General features: G+C 53.6%; 4 protein-coding genes and 1 pseudogene across 4 annotated transcripts; 3 read left to right on the forward strand and 2 right to left on the reverse strand.

The window, feature by feature from the left end:
* Positions 1-301: 301 nt before the first annotated feature.
* SAPIO_CDS9902 (uncharacterized protein) lies at positions 302-2862 on the forward strand (the record flags this gene model as incomplete). The annotated part of the gene is made up of 3 exons (XM_016791187.1): positions 302-373; positions 512-2555; positions 2642-2862. 3 exons carry the CDS (start codon positions 302-304, stop codon positions 2860-2862), a joined length of 2337 nt encoding a protein of 778 aa, XP_016639031.1.
* Positions 2863-3936: 1074 nt separating this feature from the next.
* SAPIO_CDS9903 lies at positions 3937-4869 on the reverse strand (annotated as a pseudogene; the record flags this gene model as incomplete).
* Positions 4870-6561: 1692 nt separating this feature from the next.
* On the forward strand, positions 6562-8066 carry SAPIO_CDS9904 (Geranylgeranyl pyrophosphate synthetase; the record flags this gene model as incomplete). Its single annotated transcript, XM_016791188.1, has 2 exons — positions 6562-6790; positions 6886-8066. 2 exons carry the CDS (start codon positions 6562-6564, stop codon positions 8064-8066), a joined length of 1410 nt encoding a protein of 469 aa, XP_016639032.1.
* A 659-nt stretch (positions 8067-8725) lies between these two features.
* SAPIO_CDS9905 (WD repeat-containing protein mip1) lies at positions 8726-13129 on the reverse strand (the record flags this gene model as incomplete). The annotated part of the gene is made up of 3 exons (XM_016791189.1): positions 8726-8963; positions 9024-12652; positions 12731-13129. The coding sequence occupies 3 exons, from the start codon at positions 13127-13129 to the stop codon at positions 8726-8728; spliced, it is 4266 nt and encodes a 1421-aa protein (XP_016639033.1).
* Positions 13130-16833: 3704 nt separating this feature from the next.
* On the forward strand, positions 16834-21428 carry SAPIO_CDS9906 (Kelch domain-containing protein; the record flags this gene model as incomplete). The annotated part of the gene is made up of 4 exons (XM_016791190.1): positions 16834-17079; positions 17149-17524; positions 17631-17904; positions 17972-21428. 4 exons carry the CDS (start codon positions 16834-16836, stop codon positions 21426-21428), a joined length of 4353 nt encoding a protein of 1450 aa, XP_016639034.1.
* Between the last annotated feature and the right edge of the window lie 764 nt (positions 21429-22192).

Below are 22192 nucleotides of genomic sequence, written 5' to 3' on the forward strand. Positions count from 1 at the left end.
AGCTCCGACCACCATACAAAGGTATTGACAATATTGATTATATTGATCATTGCCCTTCTTCTACCACCTTAAGACAATTTGATTCCCTTTCTCTCTTCTCTAAATTTCTCAGCCCCCAAAATTGTCTCGGAGGACTGAGAACAGTGGTGCTTCCTTGCCTACAGTGTGCACCACCCTGGTCTTGATCTAGACCTCTTCAGAACATCCCTCACAAAGTCCGCCCTCCCATCACCCAATCACTGAAATCACTACAATCACCACCAACCACCCTCATAAAGCTCACCAATGTAAGTACCATTGCATGCTAGGGAACTTTCTGCTATCAATTTTACTCCTGTTGCATATTCCTGCTATTTCCAAACCTGCAGAGGAAGTTCGTCTCACAAAAGTGTTTCCTACAGAATCCATCGCCCTGCGCTCTCGCGAGACATATCCCACCGCGCACCCAGCACGAACTCACCTCGAACCTGTCTTGCCTTGGTAGAGAACCAACCATCTTGACACGGTTAAGCCATTACAGTGGCTAGCTATTACCTTCGGCGACTGCAAGACCGCCACAATTAACCCACATACTCCCTCCACGGAGAATCGCCAGCAGCGGAAGCATCTGCCTCAAGCTTACGATCATCCTGAGAGACCTGCCACCTCCTCGTCTGTCCACACTATCCGCCGAACTCCACGCTTCGAAGCCACTCCGAGTCCTCACCCAGAGCTCGATCGTGCGCCGAAGCCTGAGCTTGAGCCTGAGCAAGAGTCCGGCCCAGCCAAGCCACAGCCTCGGCTCGCTCCTTCCCCAGAGATATTTCCCGAGCCCTCCAAAGACCCCGTCGCTCCTGCCCGTGGTCGGAAAAAGGCGAGCAAGAATCGCCGACTAGCTCGAAAACTTTCTCAGGAACTTAGTGAAGACGACGACGACGACGAGTCCTCAGACCAATCGCCGTCTAGACAACAATTCCCCCAACCTTCCAAATTTTCGGACGACCACTACGTCCCACACCCCCTCCTTCGAATCTCGAGGCGCACCCACAGGGCAATCCTATTTACCCTCGAGGAAGCGCTCCGAGGTCCCTATTCCTTCACCCCGGACCTTGCTGAAGAGCTGGCAGACATGGCCGACCTGCGAGGAGGCCATGAGCCGCCCACATCTAACGGCAACGTCTCTTCTGCTCAGCCCCGCCCGGCTCATGCCTCGGCTGCCGGCTCCCCGTCTGGCATTCGCAGCCCGCGCATGATCCTTCGGGACCGTAATGCTAGGGAAGCGGCGCGCCGCGCCGAGCAGGAGCAAATTCAGATGGAACGAACTCGTATGGAACAGGAACAGCTACGCTTGCAACAGGCTCGAGCTGAGGAGGAAGCCCGAGCCTTGGAAGAAGTCCAGAGACGGAACGCAGAACGCCGTGCAGCAAACACTGCCGGCACCGCTGCTGGCGGTTCGAGACCCCAGCCGAGCGCCGCCGACAACGCCGCTCAGATCGACCCTTCGAGAAGGCGACAGGATCAGCCGAGAACACCTGAGCGAGGAAGTTCTCGTATTCACCAGGGCGCACCCCAGCCCCAACAGAGCCGTCCCGGCCGAACTTCCGCCACAACGGGCCATGCCCAACAACCCCAACAACCACAATTCCCTAGCACAAGCGCTGGCGCACACTCGTCACAGCAGCAGCAGCGCCCACAACAGCATACGCAGCAACACCCCGGAGCGCAATCTCTTGGCGGAGCCGCGTCAGCTTCGAATATTAAACCACAACCGTCGCAGCAACAACAACAATCGCAATCTCAGCAACAGCCTCGAACTTCATTCCCCCACGCCTTCGAACGATGGGAGACGCTCTCCGCGCAGTGGGAGGGCCTCACAAGTCACTGGATTCGACGCCTCGAGCTCAACGCCAGCGCCATCGAGTCAGACCCCGTTTCTCAGCAGCTCTCTCGCCAGGTAACAGACCTTTCCGCCGCCGGCGCAAACCTGTTCCACGCCGTGGTTGAGCTTCAGCGTCTGCGAGCTAGCTCCGAGCGCAAGTTTCAGAGGTGGTTCTTCGAGACGAGGGCCGATCTCGAGAGAGCGCACGAGGAGAACGCTGTGCTTGCTGGTCAGGTCGAGGAACTTCGCAATCAGCTCAACGAGGCTAGAAGCAGGACGCATGAGCGGGATAGCGCGAATTCCATCATCCAGAAGCAGCTAAGCGAGATGAAGAAAGAGCTCTCCATCTCCAAAGAAGAGGCCCGCCGCGCTTGGGAGGAGCTTGGGCGGCGAGAGCAAGAGGAGCGTGAGCGAACTTTCTCGCTCCAGGCCGGCCAACCTACCATCGTAGGCGGTGTTCAGGTAGTCCCCATGCTTCAAGGAGGCAGCCTCAGTCGTCGCGAGACCACTCGAGAACAGCCTGGCCCGTCGGGCTCGGGAGGAGGAGCAGGTTATGGTGATTATTCCCAGGCTCCCTCCGCTCATACCACCACCACGGCCGCACCGGAGAGCTACTACCGAACTGCGGCGGCCGAGGCGGCTCAGCCTGGAAGCGGTGCCTACGGCCAGCAGGGCTCGGAGGCTGGCTACAGCGAAGGTGAGTTTTCTCGGTCAGGATAAACCTTTGCTGTTTCGTCACGTGTAAATAGTAGTTAGGCATGAACTAACTCGTGGTGCCTTCAGAGGACTATGAACCCACTACCAGTGAGGCCGGCACTTATGCGGTTGCTACCTCTGGTGACAGCCAGTGGGCTGCTGCATACGCGAACCAGGCGGATTACACCGGCTCGGGATACGGCTCGGGCTGGGAGTCCATGCCTCGTCACCACCACCCCACGAGGCTGAGCGATGTGCTTGAGGAGGAAGAGAGCCGCACGAGCGCAAGTCAAGTCAGCCGAGCCTAGTCATCGGAAGCATTCCAATCGACTCAAATTTTTGCGCTGTTCTTTCTATTATTATCCTCGTCCTTTCAACCCGTGTACATGCGAGACACCATGTCGACATTATTATTATTACGCCGCCCCCTCTTCAAGGGCCTGTTTGCGCAGTATTTATCTATCGGGGCTAAAGTCTTTCTCGCTCCTCCCGAAATACGCCACCCTCTCCTCCTATCCATGATTTTACGAAGCATCGACTGGCATGGCACTTGGGAATAATACTTTGTGTTTTCCATAAGGAGACGCGTTTGGAAGTTTACGGTTCTTGTTTTCTTATTTCGTTTCAGAGTCGGAAGGTCGGAAGCCTTGTTTTTTCTTGTTTCTTTTTTCCCCATCTTTGTTGACGCATTTGCATTTTTATGGAAAGGGAATTTGGCAGTTTCTCTCTTTAGGGAACAGGCAATTTTTTTCAAGGAGCCTAGGGTCTCTGCGGGAAAAGGAGGGTGTTGTCGGTGAGCCTACGAGATTCTTCTCACGGGTGAACTACCAACCCCGGCCGCCCCATGGATACTCTGGACTCCGGCCTTGTTGCCCGTTCACCTTTTTGACTTGATGCTCGTCTCCCCCGTCGTACCGAGGACAATGCATCAGAATTTCATAGGCGGCGCAGCAACGGTGAATAGACCGGCGTTGAAGGGAAATGTGCGAGAGGTTTCATTAGATCCACTGTTTCGGTCTCATCAGTCAGTTTCTGCTAATACAGACTTACGAACTCAATTATGATCCGAATTGATGTCTTTGTTGTTGTGAGTGTTTGTCTTCTTAAGTGTGCCCCAAATATATACTTCCCACAAATGTATCGCAAGAAGCTGTGATTCTGCAGCTGGGAAATAAAACTGTAATGGTCGAGGAAAGTTGAGAGTCGCAGCTCAAGCCGCGAGAAAGAACGGCATAGCTCCTGGTATTCGGGTCACACAAGAAAACAAGAAGATGTTTATATGTAATTCTATATCATAAATATAAACGGAACAATGTCAACCATCAAGAGTGGCTCTAGCATGCTCTGTCCACTCTCACACCTCGTTTGTTTCTCAAAAGCGTTCAGTTCTCCGCGATAGCGTCTTCAAACTTCTTCCCCGTCAACCTCAAAAACACATCCTTATACCTCTCCTCGGTAGCTTTGCAAATCTCATCGGGCAGGACCACGCCCTCCTTACCCTGCAACCCTTGTGAAACGAGCCAGTTCCTCACAATCTGCTTATCGAAGCTATCCTGGTCCCTGCCGGGCTCGTACGTCTTGGCATCCCAGAAGCGCGAGCTATCGGGGGTGAGGACCTCATCGGCGAGGACGACCTCGTCGGTCTCGTCATCGACGGCGAACTCGAACTTTGTGTCAGCGATGATGATGCCGCGCTCGAGAGCGTAGGCGGCAGCGGCGTTGTAGATGGCCAGGGCGAGGGACTCGACCTTATCGGCGTATTTTTCACCGATGATGTCCTTGACCTTGCTGGGGTGGATGTTCTCGTCGTGCTCGCCCTGGGGTGCTTTGGTAGAGGGCGTGTACAAAGCGCCGGTGGGGAGTTTCTCGCACTGCTTGAGTCCCGCGGGGAGGGCGATGCCGTGCACGGTACCGGACTTTTGGTATTCCTTCCAGCCGCTGCCAGCGAGGTATCCGCGAACGATGGCCTCGACGGGGAGGATCCTCAGCTTGCGGACCTGCATGCTCCTGTGGCGCAGACCTGCGGCCTGATCGGCTGGGACGGCAGCGGGGACATCGAGGGAGAGGAAGTGGGTGCGGAGCGGGGAGCCGCCGGGGAGGGTGACGAGGGTGGGGAGGAGGCGGAACCAGTGGGCGGAGGCGAGGGTGAGGATAGCGCCGCGGTTGGGGATGCCGTTGGCGAGGATGACGTCGTAGGCGGAGATGCGGTCGGAGGCGACGAAGAGGAGGGTTGTCGGGGTGAGGGCGAAGATGTCGCGGACTTTGCCGGAGGAGAGCTTTTCGAGGGAGGGGAGGTTGATGGTTGTGAGGGCCATGGTGGGTTTGGTTGGTGTCGCGACGGACGGCTGGAGGGAGATGTGGCTTGGAGGAGTAGTTTTACTCTGTCTCTCTGTCTCTGTGACAGAATATGGATCGAGGAAAGATGACTGGGATTGGGGATTGGGAATTGGGGATGGGAATAATTGGAGGTATTTTTTTCTTAGCTTAGTTCGTACCGAGCTCGGGGGAAAATTTGTCAGTCACTTTGTTGATCGATCGAGTCAATGTGACGAAGAGAGTGAGATGATGCAAAGGTACGTGAGTACAATACAATGTACGAAAGTCGCTGGCGTATATCAAATGCTTTTGTTCTGATATTAATGACGAGTTTCTATCTTCGTTGTGCGGCGGCATCGCATCACATCACATCATTGATGCCATTTCCATCCACAAAATTGTCTGTTTATCTTCCTCAGAGGGAGCTCCAGTGAAGTACTTAACTTCAAGTCGAATTATCATCACTTGAATAGTCTAGCTAGAATGGCAACACAGATATATGAAAAGTTGTGTTTCTAGAAAACTTGAGAAACTTGATGCATGCAGCACGGTACTATAAATCACTGATATGATGTGCCAAATACGGTGGTTCAACTGATCTGTGGTGTATTTGATGTGCGTGAAGAAGGTGTCTAGGGTGGTCGTCACCGGGACTATAACGTGGAAGCTCGGCGTATAAAGTCATGGCCCATATCTCGTAGTACTTTTTTTTTTGGGGGGGGGGGGGGGGGGTTGTGTGCCTTTCCTAATATTTATATGTGCAACTGGGGCAGATGAGAACGATATTGTGAGCCTAGTGGGGTACCGATATTTACACCTTCCTTCGACGCCTGGCTCTCGGGGCTCTGAATTTCTACCTTGGCAGCAAATAAGTCGTCCAACTGACCATCACCTATCCGTTAGTGCAACCCGTTGGCTGTTTCTTCAAGATATATGGCTTTTTTTTCTCGAGACTATTGCCTAGACTCTCCTTGTCACAACATCACAACACCCAGTCCCGACTGCTTGGCAAACAATTAGGTAGCATAAGCTATCGAGGTCTTTTGGTAGGCATCTGCTTCTCGTCTGATCTGGAACTTGTGTTTGGAGAGACCTCAATCAATGTTATTGCATGCAAATGCAAACCGTATTAAATGAGTTCCAGTGTCGTGCAGCATGGCACAGGATCAAATCGGTGCTATAAGAAAATTGGACAGAATATCCGCCATGTTACGCCGGTAGGGGACAGTGGCCCCCCGATGGGTGAAGGGTTTGTGCCCATCTCGACGCAATGGGCAATGATACTACTACCTTTGTATCGACTGTCTAAAAGGCACCACCTTCTTCTGGAGCCTGGATGCTGGAGCCTGGATGCCTACGAAGGAGGTCTCGCAACTCCGTTTGGCAAACTTGGCAGAAGTGGTTGGCCTCCCGCATGAGCCACGTCCAAAAGAACGCGGGCATCCACACTCAGTCCAATAATGTCTAAAGGGTCCAGCTTCCCAGCATCCCAGACTCCCAGACTCCGCAAACGATTGGCGCCCGCCGATATACATGAGGTCCTTCAAAAGAGGCCTAGTAGCCTTGTGTTACCTTCAAGAAAGCGTTGGCATCCCATTCCTTTCCTGCCCCCGCTCACTATTTAAATATTCGTTCGCCCTCTTCGATCGATAGATGCGTTCCTAAGCACCAAACCTCCTGGCTGCGACAATATGGCATCCTATTCTCGTTATACTCGCTGGCAACGAAGGGGCCCCCCTGAGAGGCGGCGTGAGAGCTTCTTGCCCGAGCTTCCTCTCGGCAAGCTCATCTCCGTGATCCTGAAAGATGAGCTGGTCAGAGGGTATGAAGAGTTCGTCTCGACAGCTCGCATCAGTGATTGGAAGTATCTTGCTTCGTATAATTGGGGGGAAACCGAGAAGCCTCTCATTATTGTCCCAGGTGAGATCTCGTTCACACACACGCACACACAGCTTTGGACAATATATCATAGGCATTTTAAACCTAACTAACACTTGCTTCTCGGCGGCTACCAGGGAAACCACCTCTGTGGACACCCCTGAAGGAACAGCGCCGACTCCCTCAGGATTCGGGGATTTACCCGCGGGACCGCAATGGCTACAACTTCCCCAACCACCCATTCCAGGCGGCCGTGCTTTCGATCCTAACGATGCAGCCGGAGCCTCCAAAGATGGGCTTTGATGTCGTGTGCTGCTCCAGTACCTTCGGGTATCTCGTTTCCTTTTGCAACGAGACCGAGCCGCGCCCGTTCCGCATGCACGTGGAGATTATCGGCGGTGCTATGCATCTCCTCCGTCGTGAGAGGTCGCCGAGGGAGTTGATCCCGGACGTGAAGGGGCATGGTCACACTTTCCCCGAGGCGAATACGACCTGGGGTATTGGTCTGAAAGGATCTACTTCCCACCAGAGACTTACCAGGTACAAGTTTGGCGGATTGAATATTATCCAGAGGGCAGAGATAGATGCCTGTCTAGATACTCCGAACAAATCGCCCTCCGATCTCGCGACACGATCTCGATCCCCATCCCCAGAGCAGAAACGACAACCTAATGTGGACGAACTCACCGAACGGGTCGCCCGTACCAACATCTCCCCAACTACCCCGGCCTCCTCAAGCTCCGACATCGCCTTGTACTACAACCCCGTTTCCGAGACCCCCCAATCCGCCCTCATCGACATCAAAACGCGTTCCATCGCCCGCAAAACCCAAGACACCCTCTCCGAGCAGCTCCCCCGCCTCTGGCGCTCCCAAACCCCCAACTTCGTCCTCGCCTTCCACGACCGCGGACTCTTCGCCGACGTCCAAGTCAAGGACGTTCGCGCCGAGATCAAAAAGTGGGAGGCGGGACACGCGAGGGAGCTGGCGCAGCTCGTTGCGCTGCTTCGGAATTTGGCGAGGGTCGTTGATGCTAGGCCGGGGAAGAAGGTGGAGATTCGCGCGACGGGCAATACGGTGCTCGAGGTGCGCGAACAGCTTGGGAATGCGGGGAAGGCGTTTTCTGCGGGGGTGAGGGAGAGGTGGGAGGCGTGGTTGCTGGGGGCGCGTGATGGTGTTGCGGCTGGAGAGAAGAAGGATGGAGCCTTAGAGATTGCTGCTGATGAGGGTTCCGCTGCCGATATCAAGGAGAAGAGCCGAGTCAGCTTGGATAGTGGTTTGGAGAAAGAATCCACGGCTTGTCTGGAGAAGCGCGGATAGTGCGGACAGTACCTCGTCCTGAGAGTCGAGGAGGGCGAAGTATTATCGGACCTTGGGAGTGATTAAACTTGATTTCTAGTTTCACGATATTCGCTTTAGCATGTCTTGTCTAGACAGACGGAGAAGGGAACTATTTTGTCTACCAAAGTCTTGATCATTAGGAGCCGTCTAGTATGCCGCCTATGAATATGCTGCAAGTTTACACTCAAATCGCTGTAGTCCGCCCTCCTCATGTTGTATCCCTTCCCATGTATAATGAAGTATCGCTCTGCATGATACATGGATGATTGTAGCAAATTCCAAGACGCCAGCAGGACCAGAAATAGAGTGTCACGAACAGAGGGAAAAACAAATTAAGAAAAGAAATTAAAAAGAAAAAAAAAAAAAAAAAAAAAAAAAAAAAAAAAAAGAAGAAGAGAAAAACAGCTAGGATGCATGAAAGGGCCAGTAAGAACAAGACCAACTTCTCCCCCAATGCTATGCAACCTAAGAAAGCAAAAAGGACTAAAAATGTTGAACAGAAGAAGGACAAGAAAGAAAACAAGAATGCTGAGACTCCTCAGGACAAACCACCACTCCAACCCCGTAATATAAAGTCCTCCAGAAGAAGATCTAGGGCCAGGACAAACAGAAGGATGAGTTTGTTACCCTTCTCAAAATTAATAGCGCAACCCCTTCTCAGCATGCGAGGTAGTAGAATCTCGCTTCTCACAACTGAAGAGGTTGATATGGCTGTCTCCTCGGCCTGCACACCCGAGTATGGCCCTGTGGGGATGGAATGCGGTAGCTGTAATCGGGCCTCCGCGATTCTGTTGCAGGAAGCTTGAGTACGGCTCGATTCGTGATAGTTCCTGGCCATCAAAGTTGAACACCTTGGCGGTGTATGCAGATGTTCCACTATTAAATGTTAGATAAAAAAGACACCAAAAAGCGAAGGGGAGAGATAAGGCCACTTACACAGCAAAGACTGGCAAGTGTTCATGAACACTAGCTGTCATCAGAGTATCCTTTGTAACCTGGTAAACATGGAGAGGCTTATCCATCCGAATGTCCCAGAGTTTGACCTTGCCATTTCGACTTGCACTGAGGAGTTCTCGCTGACCACCCCTCTGCATGTGGACAGCCTTGATCCACTGCCTATCCTTGTCATCCTTCCACTTCCTCACCATTGACTCTTGCGGACGGTTCCGCAGATCAAACACCCGGACGGCACCGTCGCCGAATCCGGCGACGAAGAAGTTGCCCGTCATTTGATCCGAGGTGAGCGCTGTTACGCAGGACCCGGACCGCGCGGGAATATCCTTGACGCAAGTCTCGTGGGCGGCGTACCACACCCGAATGACCCGGACGTCTCCCGCCACCAGCACTCGCCCGGAGACTTGCTGCCAGTCGAACACCATCCCAGAGTTCACCGTGCTCGGCACCATGTGGGTGAGTGCCCTCCAGGCCGAAGCCAGCTCTATCTGCTTTTCGTTGTCGTAATTCCTGTATACGCGAATTACGCCATCCGAAGAACCAGTCATCAGGAATCCTTGATCGTCCTCGTTAATGAACTTCATGTCGCTGATCCTGGATCCCTCGGGATTGCCGTTGGAAAACCTCGCCAATCGGCCTTGCTTCTTCCAGTCCCAGATGGCGACGGTGTTGCCGTCGTCGGCAACGGCGAGATGGTCTTCGTATTGGTGGAACGTCATCTTGGCCGGCTGAACGCCGTTGTTGAGCATGACGAGAGAATTATTCCACTTGTGACTGCCCGCATACTGTTTTTGGGGTTGCGTCTCTCGGAGAATCGTCTCGTTCCGCGATCGCCGCCAGAGTCGTTCGTTGTACTCGGTACTGCCAGGTTCATCGGACTCTGTCGGCTTCATCTGCGGTTCTCGGAAATACTCGATCGACCAGTCTAGGAAAGTGCTCTTGAGTGGGAGGGTGGGTAGAGCGGAAAGATCCCGCTCCTCGAACCCGCCGGAGACGGGCTCCTTGGCAGCGTGGTAGTTGGCCGACACGCTCGCCTCGTCGCTCTGCTCCGGCGGCGCCGTTATGTTCCCGGGCGCGATCCCCAGCTTAATTGATGGAGCCTTCGGCACTGTCGGTGATGGCGCTGGAGTGGACTGGCTTGACTTGTCCTCGCCTCCAAACAGGGGAAACGGGAGCAGAAAACTCGCCGTCCTGCGGAGGAGACCCGGGGACGGTAGCGGAGATGTGCCTATGCCGCCAGAGGTGCCCATCAGGCTCGAACGTTGGTGGCTCTTGGAATGAGCCTTGGCTGCCGCTCGCATAGTCTTCCGCTTGATTTCGTCCATAAGACTTCGCGCCTGGGCACCGACCGTGGATGCTAAAAGGGCGTTGTGCACGTAGTCCACGATGATGGTAGCGGCTTGTTGGACCTCCGGATTGGGATCGACACTCATGACCAAGACATGCTTCCAGCAGGCGGCAAAGATTGTATTGTGCGCAAGGCCGTGCACCGTGGGTTTGATGGTTCCGTCGACTTCGCGGTTGTCGGGACGGGCATAGTGAAGGCCAAGCTTCTGCTCGGAGCCATCCTCACGCGGCGGATACTGGAGATACTCTTTCTCTTCCAAGAGGTGCTCGAAGGCTGCGACGATAAACTTGTTCTCATAACGGAGGACGAAATGGGACAGGAAGACGACAAGCTCCTTGCGCACCATTGGGCTTCCATCATTAGCCATGTCGAGTATCGTCCAGGCGAGAGATTCTTCCGTCTTTGCGACTTCATCTGTTATGTCGGGAATGCCGAGGAACGTCGTCATGGCATGCAGCATCGCTGCGCGGACTTCGCAACAAGGGTCCTTGGTCAGGAGGGACAGCTTCCCGTGAGCATTTTCGCGAATGCCCTTCCACTTTGCCTCGGGGAAATCTTGCCACAGCTGACTGATACAAAGACAAGCCCATTGCCGGAGGAGGAAATTAGCATCGTTCTGCAAATGGACTAGGCAATGCGACATGATGTTTGCATCATTGCAATTACGCTGGCCAGCAACATGAGACCTGCAGACCATGGTAAGGATAAAGGCACACATGGCCTTGTGCTCGTCGCCGTCGACTACGGGAAGGAGCTCGGATGGCCTAAGGATCTGCGCGAAGTAGTTATATCCGCTGTCCTTGATGAGATCCTGCTGGCAGGTGATGTCGACAGCTAGAATTCTGGTCCAGATGAACACCATGATCGGCTTAAGCTCAGTGGCGGTCGACTGGAGAAGCTTGAGAACGTAGGGGAATATGCCTATGCTCAAGGCTAGCTCGACGGCCCAAGGACCAAGATCTAGGAATCGACCGAGTAGAATCAACGCTCGGACTCGATGATGCTGACTGAGAAGCACCTGGAGAACAACGGGCAGCTGCTCCGGCGGGCGCTGGGCCATGGCGTCGCCCCGCGTAAGGTAGACGTCGAAAGCAGTCAGCTGCTCCGTAAAGAATGTCGAGTTTTGGTACTCGTATTCTATACCCTCGGCTTCCTTCTTCTCGAGCATGGGTAGCTGGGCGAGGGCCATATCGACAGCCAAATCCCAGCTCTGCCAAAGCGGATGCTGCCGCGTGTCTGGTAGCTCGGGATATGATTGGGGGTGGCATCCGTACACCGACATGATGCGTTGGGCGAGGAGAAAGTTTCGGAAGAGAGCGGCTACCATCAAGTCCTGCCGGAAGAACTTGCGGAAGAGGGGACGAGGAAGTGTCGTCCAAGCAATTGTATCGGTAATAGCCGTGAAAATCCAGTTCAGCTCCCCGAGCGGTGTCCTTCGCTCTTGTAAGCGCCCGGGAAGTTTCTTGGCTCTTTCAGGTGTGATGGATGTCTTCAGAGGGTTCTGGAGAACGAAGAACCAGAGGGCCATTTCTATAGGAGTGGTCAAGCAGGCAGTGAATAGGTCTGCCGGAAGGCGCGGGTTCGTGGGGAGGTTCTCTTTGACCGCGCATGCGGCTAGGTGGATGTAGGGTCGGTAACTGATACGGTAGTGATTAGGATCGCGAGCTGCCGCCTCGTCCTCCTCTTGCTCGTGCTTCTCCACGAAGCGATGGTAGTTCTTCAAAATGTTTCCCGCCTCTGAGCAGTCCCAGATAAACATGGTAGGGGCCTGGAGCCAATGCTGAAGATCGTAGAGGGAAACTGGGATATACTGAGTATAAGTCTTGTTGAAGACCCATATCTCGCCCGACGCCGTGGGTTTGGGGACGCCGTGTCCGTTGTAATGGAAGAGAACACGCTCATCTTTGGCGTTTTTCCTCAAGGAAATGCAAAACTTCTTCGTCTCCTCCACCGAAGGGTCAAGGTACTGCTTATAACGAGTCCTTATGGCGAGGGTTTCGTACTGAGCTTGCAGGGATTTTCCGATATTCTCGAGGGCTTTCTGACCCGGGGGAATAGTGGGATCGGTCCATGCCTCCAGCTTGGCGCCTGGATTGGTTTTTAACTGGTCAGGAGGCTCAACTCCAATGTTGAGACAGACGGCCAGTGCTGCCGAAACCGTTTTTAGCCTGTCCCGCATCCTCCAGTCTTGTAGCTCGTAGGGCGGCGACTTTGGTTTGCCGGTGGTCTCGTGACGTTTATCGGTGAAATACATGTACCAATTCTGCATGTCAAGAAACGAAGGCAGTTAGCAAAAAAAGGGCTTAGAGAGTAGAGAAGCGAACTAAAGATCGCTACATACGCTCGCTAGTTGTGAGATGATGTCTTCGGACTGGTAATGGTCCTCGAATCCATGCCTCGCGCCCCAGTTGTAGACCTCCTCGTCGGTATCGTCTAGGTCTGGGTCGTCATTTCGAAGGACATGTTCGCTCTTCGATCTCAAGAGGTGTGGTTTCGCCGTCTGGGTCTTGGGGCTCGACTGGACGGACATTATCGACTCGGCGCGACTAGGAGGATGAGCTGGTCGGGGGAGGCCATTCCGGTTTCCCGGGGCGGTGGATGGGCGTCGGTCGGAATCCTGGTCGTGCTGGGCAAAGGCTCTGTAGCCTCTATTCTGGGAAATTGTAGCCACCGCAGGCTGAGTGCCAAAGGGACCGCGGTCCATTGGGAGAAGGACATCGGTTTGCGTCCGAGAGGGCATGATGGGCGAGGCTGAGGATAGGAGTGGGTTCCAGGTGGTGTGGGCGTCGGCGTTGGCCAGGTCAAAAAGGATGCGGGGAGGATCGACGGAGGTAACTAGTTCAAGGCGCGCAGCGACAATCGCAACACGACTTGGGGGTTCTGAACGTTTGGATGGACGTCATGCGGATGCGAAAACCAATACTGTACCGACCGATGCAGGCTGAGCTAGGCACTCTGGTTTGCGAAACTGGCAGCAATCGTTGCCGAAGCTCCAGTTACATTACGCCAGAGCGCAAGTCGCCATCGTTGATCAATTGGCAGGGGGGAGTCTTTGGATATTAGGTGGTTCAGGATCAGGAGTTGTAGTCGAGTCGGGGTTCGAGGTTCGAGGTTCGAGGATAGGGAAGATGACGCGCACTGGACTTGAAGGTCCGTAGCCAATATGGATTGTCTTCGGCTGGAGGGGGCAGATGGAGGTCAGGCGGTGGGACAAGACTGGAGGAAGCTGACAAAAAATGTGCGGCTAAGTTTCGGATACTTTTTCGACGCATACTGCAGTAGTGCACTACTGCGTTCCTTGTACATCAGGCGCGGAAATTTAGGAATCTCAATAGCATTCAATTGTCATCAATTGATCACAACCGATAATCCACCAGCTGCCGGCTGCTGGCTCTCTTCAACGCTTTTCATGTGGACCCACGCAGAAAAGCCCAGATCTCGATTAAGTCAAGGTCTAGGCAACTCTTCCAAATCTGCCAGAATTCGGACAGGTTCAAATCCAATTCTTCGGGGCATCGCTATTTATCTTTATCAGTGGAACGCGACGTGCATCGAGAGACACCGAACACCGGATTTTGGTGACAGGTGCATTCTGGCGTTTCGTGTCTTCGGAGCCTCTCCTTCCATTGATGGTATCGTCCCTCTAGATCTGGACGAGAATCGCTCGTCTGTGAAAATGCAGGCAGTTTTATGGCAACATCGAGCCTCGCCAACTGCTTGGGTGGAAGACCAGCGTGACGGTCGGCTGTAGCTAAGCTTGTCATGAAATTCCTCGAGACTTTGTTGCCTTCGAGAGTAAGATATTGAGGCTCGGATTTAAGGGGCCAATATGGAATCCTTAAATCACATCAAAGATACTCGGCAGATATTAGTTATTAAATGTTCCCCAGAGTTCAATGACGTAGATATTCCCCCCCCTTCCGTCTCAGATTGGTCCCTTCTTCTCTATTATTTGGCCCTTGTACCTCAGTAGTACTGGGGTAAAATTCGTTGTGAGGATAGCAGTTGCATCTGGGATCAATGTGGAAGTACCTGCAGAAGAGGTGTTCTCGAAATTCTCTGATTTTTCTCGATCTATTAAGTAGTGTACAACGGACCCTCCATCTCGATGCGAGAGAATAGGGGTTGTGATGTCAATCAAGCCCCAGAGTGGACCCGCACATAGGTCTCCCTCCTATGTCCATGCCAAGGACGGAGGTACATGTATTCAAGTGATGAGCGAGGTCGCCTGTTGCTTGGGGAAGGCCCTCTTCTTTCTCAATCTCTCACATGAGCTGTGACGAGATCAATCTTGGGCGCACTCTTGTACACTACAGAGGGAAGCTGCGCTTGGTGACAGTGTCGTAAGATGACATCGCTGAAGAATGGAAAGCGCGACGACGTGTGTCGCATCAAGTACGAAGTATCTGCGAAAAAGTTTCCCCGCGACACTGCAGGGGATGAAACATGAAACACCAAGCGTTCACTGAACTTGGCAAGCAAATGAATATGAAATTATCAAAGTGGGACTCGGCTACAATTTGGGCAGGGGCGAAAGTTCGTAGTGTGCACTTTGCAGATTACTTCGTCCTTCATTCATAATCTACAGAGGAGTCAAGGCCGACGTCACGTGCAATGCCAGTCAACCATAACTCTGGAGGGGAGGACGCCTGGCGTGTCTGAGACCAGTCAAATCCATGGATTCAGTATTCCTTAACCACAGGGTCCAGTTCCAACCTTCTCTTTTTTAACTTCCATGGTGCAATCCGTTCCTGAGAAACACCACAATCCAAGTCTGTGACGGGAACCATGCCTGATTGACTTGAAGCTATGCTTGGGGGGCTGGCAACAACAGCTAATCTATTATAGCATATAAGGACAAAGCCAAGACTCAGCGCCTGCTCTGGGATCAGGGCGAGAGCGATTCAGTGATCTGCTCGGTAGGATGAGGACTTTCTTCCGTTTCCTAGCGCCGTCCACTCTCTCGGTCACAGGAAGCAAACGTCGGGGGATTCTAGCTCCGTGTCAGTGCTTGGGGTACAGGATACTTGCAAATAACCATTTCTTGTTTGGAGTGAGAAAACACTAATGGCCCCAACCAGCATGGAGAGAGCGATGTGCCTGTAGAATGTAGATCATCCAACGAGGAAAGCTGTATCTATAATGTATCTGTTACATGAGAGTGACATCCCATCACATCCTCCCCAATCGCCGTTGCCATTTCTCAAGGATCAAATGTTAGAATTCCTTCGTAGCAGCTCATAAGACAGGTCAACCACACCAACACATGTACTTGAGTGATATACTTTGATATACTTGTACGCATTAAAGGAAGGAAAGGACAGACCTACGAAGTACGAGCCTTGAGGTCCCAAACTGTCTAAGGAGAGATTAAGAATAAGAGATGTGGACGTCTCTCCTTAGCTCTCTGGTTAGTTCTATTGATGGACATTGATGGCGTCTCCAGTCCAACTCTACACTCCACCAAGTTCTGCTCTGCCAAAGAGAAACAGGAACCCGTCCAACGGTCCAACGGTGGGCCCTTCAGGTACGAAGTACAAGTGGATGCATACACTGTACGCGAGTAGTGTACCCAACCCACGCTCTTTTCAGCCGATCGGGAGGGACCAGGAGACTTCAACAGAGAGCAGGACAAAGGGGGGAATTATTGCTGGAAAGCCCCTTACTTCAAATCTCTTCGACTGCCTTGTCCTTCAAGCGCAGTGACGACCAACCAAACATCGACGCTCAAACTCGCGATCTCCCTGGTCTTACCTAGTTATTTTTTTTTCTTTCCTTCGTTCTTCATTGCGAGTAATTAGGTTTCCGCCTCTATTCTCTCTTTCTTCCCCCCCACGGCGTCCTTGATGTCTTTGTAGTGATAATTTCCCATTCATCTCATCCAAGTACCCCAATCTTCTAATTATTTCACCCTCTCGAGGTTGCGATCCGCGCCGAAATTCCCTGGTACGATACGACTCTTTTTGTGTGCCAGCCCCCTCTCGAACAGACCCCCCTCTCCAAATTCGAAAGGCTGCGAGGAGGGAGAAAAATTGAGAGGTCGACCAAGCAGTTCACGGAAATCCCATCGACGACAACCTACCCTAGTGCGCTCCACATGGTCTCCCAGCCATCCCAAATTCCCTCGAGCCTCGACCTCTCCCTGCACTCCCGTACCAGCGTCCTAGTTCGAGCATCGCAAGACCCAAGCGACCGTAATTGCTCGCCTCCCTCTACTCTGTTCATCCATCGTCGGTCACTTTCGACGAGTCCATCGCTAGTCGTAGCATTTAGTCATTAATCCGAACCGAGCTGCTAAGAACGCCCTTTGGAGATACCGTCGCCCAGCTCCGAATCTAAATATTTCCTCTCGACCTGTTACGCGACCCTCCGAAACACCCGATTGACTGAGGAGCCGCGCATCGCCCCGCGATTCCCACCGCTGTGCGCGGATAATCCACCGCCATGGCTTTCCTGTTCAAGTCAAAGAATAAAGACAGGGAAAAGGCTCGTGAGGCCATTCCGGGCTCGTCTGGCTCTGGAGGTGGTCGCGGCAACACCAGTAAAGATGAGAAGAACTCTCTCCAGCGTTCCACGCCCACGGGCAGTCTCAACTCCTTAGATGCCGAAGGCATGGCGAACAGCCCTGAGTCTTATCCTCGGCGCGGCCCAAGTGTTGACCAGCAGCCACAGCAACAATCGGACCTCCCCGTAAGTCATCGCAAACACTCGCTCCATATAGAAAGAATCGTTTGTCTGATTTGAGCCTGTGCTGGGTAGTATCGAAATGGCCCACCCATCTCCAACCCGAATGCCTCCCTATATCCCTGGTCACAACGCCGATTAACCTATACCACCTCCCACCCGAGCCCTTTCCCGCGATACGGAGCAGCCGTCAATTCAGTAGCGTCGAAGGAAGGCGATATCTACGTCATGGGCGGTCTCATAAACGGTGCGACAGTAAAAGGCGACCTATGGATGATCGAAGCTGGAGGTCCTATGGCCTGCTACCCTCTTGCGACTACCGCTGAGGGCCCCGGTCCTAGAGTTGGTCATGCTAGCTTGCTAGTCGGAAACGCCTTCATTGTCTTTGGCGGCGACACTAAGATCGATGAAGCCGATGTTCTAGATGAAACTCTCTACTTGTTGAATACCTGTATGGCAACTCCCACGTTCGGCCCGTCTCATTCCTAAAGGCTGCAATGAATAACTTGTCGCCTTTTTTTTCCCCCAAGAATGTTGATGCTAACCTCCAATTTCAGCAACGAGGCAGTGGTCACGCGTTCTACCTGCTGGTCCCCGGCCGTCTGGGCGCTACGGTCACTCCCTTAACATCCTTGGATCTAAAATCTTCATCTTCGGTGGCCAAGTCGAAGGGTACTTCATGAACGATTTATGCGCCTTTGATCTCAACCAGCTACAGACCCCCAATAACCGATGGGAAATGCTCATCCCCGGCGGTGATGCCGGCGCGGACAATGTTCCTCAGGCGCGAACCAATCATTCCGTCGTCACATTCAATGACAAGCTTTATCTGTAATTGCTGCCTCCCCCTCCGCTACCCTAGCGTTGCGGTCCTCGGCTAACCTTCTTCTACTGGTAGATTCGGTGGTACTAATGGTTATCAATGGTTCAACGATGTCTGGAGCTACGATGCTCCACTTAACAAGTGGGCCCAACTCGACTGCATCGGATATATACCAGTACCACGGGAAGGCCACGCCGCGGCTATTGTCGACGACGTAATGTACATCTTTGGCGGGCGAACCGAAGATGGGACGGACCTCGGAGACTTGGCTGCGTTCAGGATCACCTCGCGTAGATGGTACACCTTTCAGAACATGGGCCCTTCGCCTTCGCCTCGCTCGGGTCACAGCATGACGGCTGTTTCGAAATCCGTGGTTGTGGTTGGAGGAGAGCCAAGTTCTCCAGCGGGTACTTCAAGCGATCTTGCCGTTGTGTATGTTCTAGACACGACTAAGATCCGCTATCCCAGCGATTCTCAGGCAAACTCAATGAGAGCTCAGCAAGGAAGGCGGCCAAGTGCGGGCGAACAAGGCGTGGGGAGACAGCAATCTTCCCGTGACGCGAATACGGGTCAAGACCCCAAGAGAATCACCACTGGTGGCCCGAATGCGACGCCTAACGGCCAGATGAACGGTTATCGCAGCCCGCAAGGATCAACTGACTTGTCTGGCCCGGGTGTCGCTAGCCCTGGTCCGAGGGGTCCAAGGGCGGCAGGGCCATCGCCACCGAACGGGCCTCCACCACAGCAGCCAACCACGTCCAAACCACCAGTTTCAGCGTCGAACATTCCTCGACCTCGCGGTCAATCAACCGAGCGAGATGCGCCAGTGCAGGTTAACGCGAATCAGCCACCATCAGCACGAGATGGGCCGAAGAACATCGACAACCCCACCGCAAACGGACGCCGGACGCCGACTCAGCAACAGTCGCAAAAGCCCGCGGCGAGAGTGGACCAAACCATAGCCGAGACCCCGAAGGCGAAGCCGAAGCAACGATCACCGGGCTCACTCGAAGGCGAGACTCCAAGCAAGGGAACACCAACACGGCCCGCTTCCCCTCCCCCTCCTACCCGACAAGTGAGCAACCCTCTCAATAGGAGGTCGTCTGGTCGAAACTCCCAGACGGTGGCTTTACTCAAGGAACTCGATACATCAAGGAACCGCATTGCATGGTACTCGTCGGAATTAGAGCTTGCGCGCAAGGCGGGCTATGTTCCGTCCTCTAATCTAAGTCCTGTGCTCGACAGCCGTGCCCCCGAGGCCTTTGATGACGAAGACAAGCCGCTAATCGAGGCTCTTCTTGCCATGAGGGCGGAGCTGGCAAACGTGCAAAGCTCTGTAGATAAGCAAGCGATCCTTGCTGCGAAGCAAATCGCGGAAGCCGAAAAGCAACGAGATGCCGCGATCCAGGAGGCCGTTTATGCAAAGGCCAAACTTGCCGCGTTCTCGGGCGGCAGCGCCGCTAGCACCCCCCAATTGGATACGGACCGCGATGGCGACGACCGCACAGCGAGCTTGAACAAGAAACTGGCGTCCGCTCTGGGCTTTCAAAAGGACCTTCAGGCTCAGATGGAGCACCTGAGGATGGAGCTGGAGGCGGAAAGACGGGCTAGGCAACTAGCTGATGATACCTCTAGCGCTTCCCAGAAGCGGATGGAAGGCCTCGAGGCATACAAACAGGAAACATCGACTGAACTAGAGCGATTAAAGTCCGAACTTTATATCGCGCAACGAGAGGCGAGGGAAAATGCTGTTTCCGCCGCCGATACCCTCGCCGCCATCAATGTCCTCAAAGTCGAGAAGGGGGAGCTGGAGACAAAGTACAGCGATGCTGTCGACAGCACGAAGGAGCGAAACCAGACTCTAGAATCCCTCCGGCTTGCCGTAGCGGCGTCTGCCGAGACAACTTCTCACCTAGAACAGAAGCTAGAGGAGGAGCGTGAGCTTCGGGAGAAGGCCGAGCTCAAGTACAATAAGCTGAAGACCGAGCATGAAGCGCGGACGGCAGAGCTTGTCGCTGCTACCCAACGCCTGCGGGATGCTGAGGAACTCGCAGAGAAGAATGCACAGGAGGCACGGACTCACCGGCAAGCTGTGATGGCTGGTCTTGACAAGGTTGTGACGACTAACGTCGCCAAATCAAGCAAGACCACCTCCGAAGGTCTAGCCGCACTCCAGGAGCAGGTTAGCAAGGCCAACGCGCTCGCCAAGAAGTACCAACAGGAGCTTGATACTGCCGCAGAGAAGCTGCGTGCGGCCGAGGAACGTATTGCGGGATTAGAGGCATACCAAGAGCAATCCAGCAGGGACGGTGTCTCCATTAGGAGACAACTGCAAACGGCGCTCCGGGATACACAGAGTCTCCAGGCTGCCAACTCTGACCTGAAACGTGAGCTAGCCGCGCAACAGCTCGAGACTAACGCGATGACGGTGCAGCACAACACCCTCAAGGATATTCTTGCCGAGAGGGGAATTAGCCCAACCAGTGCGTCCAGGAACCGGAGCTTGGGCAGCCCACGCGCTAGCTCCCCTGAGCAGGTACGCATCCGTGAACTTGAGAAGCAGCTAGCGGCCGCTACATCATCTCACGAAGAGGCAAGGCAATCCATGATCACAGCGCTGCAGGCATCGGAAGCGCAGTACCGCGATAAGTTGGCGCAGCTCGAACAAGACTACAACTCAGCAATCGCGTACCTAAAGACTACGGAGAAGATGCTGAAGAAGTTGAAGGAAGAGCACTCGGCCTACAAGGCCGAGAACAAGCGCCTAAGAACCGAGCTCGATGAATTTGAGGATCGCGCCGCAGCCGCCGCTGCTCAAGGCGCGACCGAAGCTCCTGCCGACTGGGAAGCCGAAAAGAACAGCTTACGGCACCAAATCGAAACCCTTCAAGAGGAGGTCCGCTCTTCGTCAAGCGTGCTTGAAGCGCGCGTCGCTACTATCGGCGCTGATTTGGAGTCCGCGAAGAAGGACCGAGACGTAGCATCCAAGTCTGCGGAGGAGGCAGCGTCCAAAGTCACGGCCATTAAGAAGGACCTAGAGCAACTACAGCAAGAGAATGCCCTCCTCGAACAGCGAGCTCAGGATGCTGAACGTAAGGTAGCGCTCCTGCTCGACCAAGTCGAATCTTCGGTTGATAGCTACCGCCGGCAGAGCCGACAGGTGATCGGCGGCATTGGCGGCGGCACCACAAATGGCCTTGGCCTTAGTAACGTCCCGCACGAACAAAACGAGAGTTCGGGGACCGACAGCGTGTACGGCGCGGGAGGCTTCGATGCCCGAAATAGCATGGCACTGGACAATCTCGCCAACGAACTGGAGACGCTGCGATCGCACTGGGAGACGACTAACAAGAACTACCGCCTAAGCAACGCCTTTGACTTTGAGGCTAGCATTGCACCCGCCGGCGCACGGAGGGACGACGATAATGGACTCGGCCTCAGTGAGAGCTTGGCCGATTGGCGTAAGCGGCTTGACGTGGATGAGCGTGAGGGCGAGGTCGACAGCCGAACTAAGAATGCCAGCCGCCCATAGTGTACTCCGCTCATCTATCCCGAGCAGGCAGGAACTGTCCTCGGACGGGCAAGCTCGACGAAGAAGAAAACAGCGGGATCCAAATACTTATTACATCGACGACAGTGGCGCTGCTCATCCGAACCCGCACCGAGCATTGAGTCACCATTCCAGCTACACGGCAATGACCGATTCTGATGGATGAAACTTCGTCTTCTGAGGGGATTTTCTTCTTCCTCTTGCGGTCTAAGGGAATTTGGCGAGCATTATATACCCCTTTTCCGTTGTGTTCACGTTTTGATTCCTTTTATCACTTATTCTTGTTTCAACCTCGGCACGTGTGTCGTTTTGTTATTTTTCCTGTTGGTATAGTGATGGGGAAAAGACGGAACTCGCGCAGACGAGATGCTGTATGTGTACATTTTTGGGTTTTTTTTTTTAACGCCTTGTCTTTTTTTCTCCTTCTTTCAAACCTCTTCCCCCTTGGCCTTCTTGCCTTTTTGTATTCCTCTTCCATGTTCTTCCATGTTTCATCAGCGTGTGTTCGGTTTGGACTTCGAAAGAAACCATTGGTGTGCATCAAATCTCTATATTGACGAAAAACAAACGGCCCTCGGAAGTATCGTATCCATGGGGAATTCTTGGGGAAGGGAGTTTCTGCCAGCGGGTTGGAGCATTACCAACATGGCATCAGGGCATTTTCTTTTTTCATTTTTTTTCTTCTTCTTCAGTTTTATGGGTTCGCAAGCCGAGGACCCTTTGAGGCTCGTTTTGTTTACCCTCCT

Source organism: Scedosporium apiospermum (assembly GCF_000732125.1).
Source record: "Scedosporium apiospermum strain IHEM 14462 chromosome Unknown SEQ_SAPIO_0154, whole genome shotgun sequence".
Taxonomy (NCBI): domain Eukaryota; kingdom Fungi; phylum Ascomycota; class Sordariomycetes; order Microascales; family Microascaceae; genus Scedosporium; species Scedosporium apiospermum.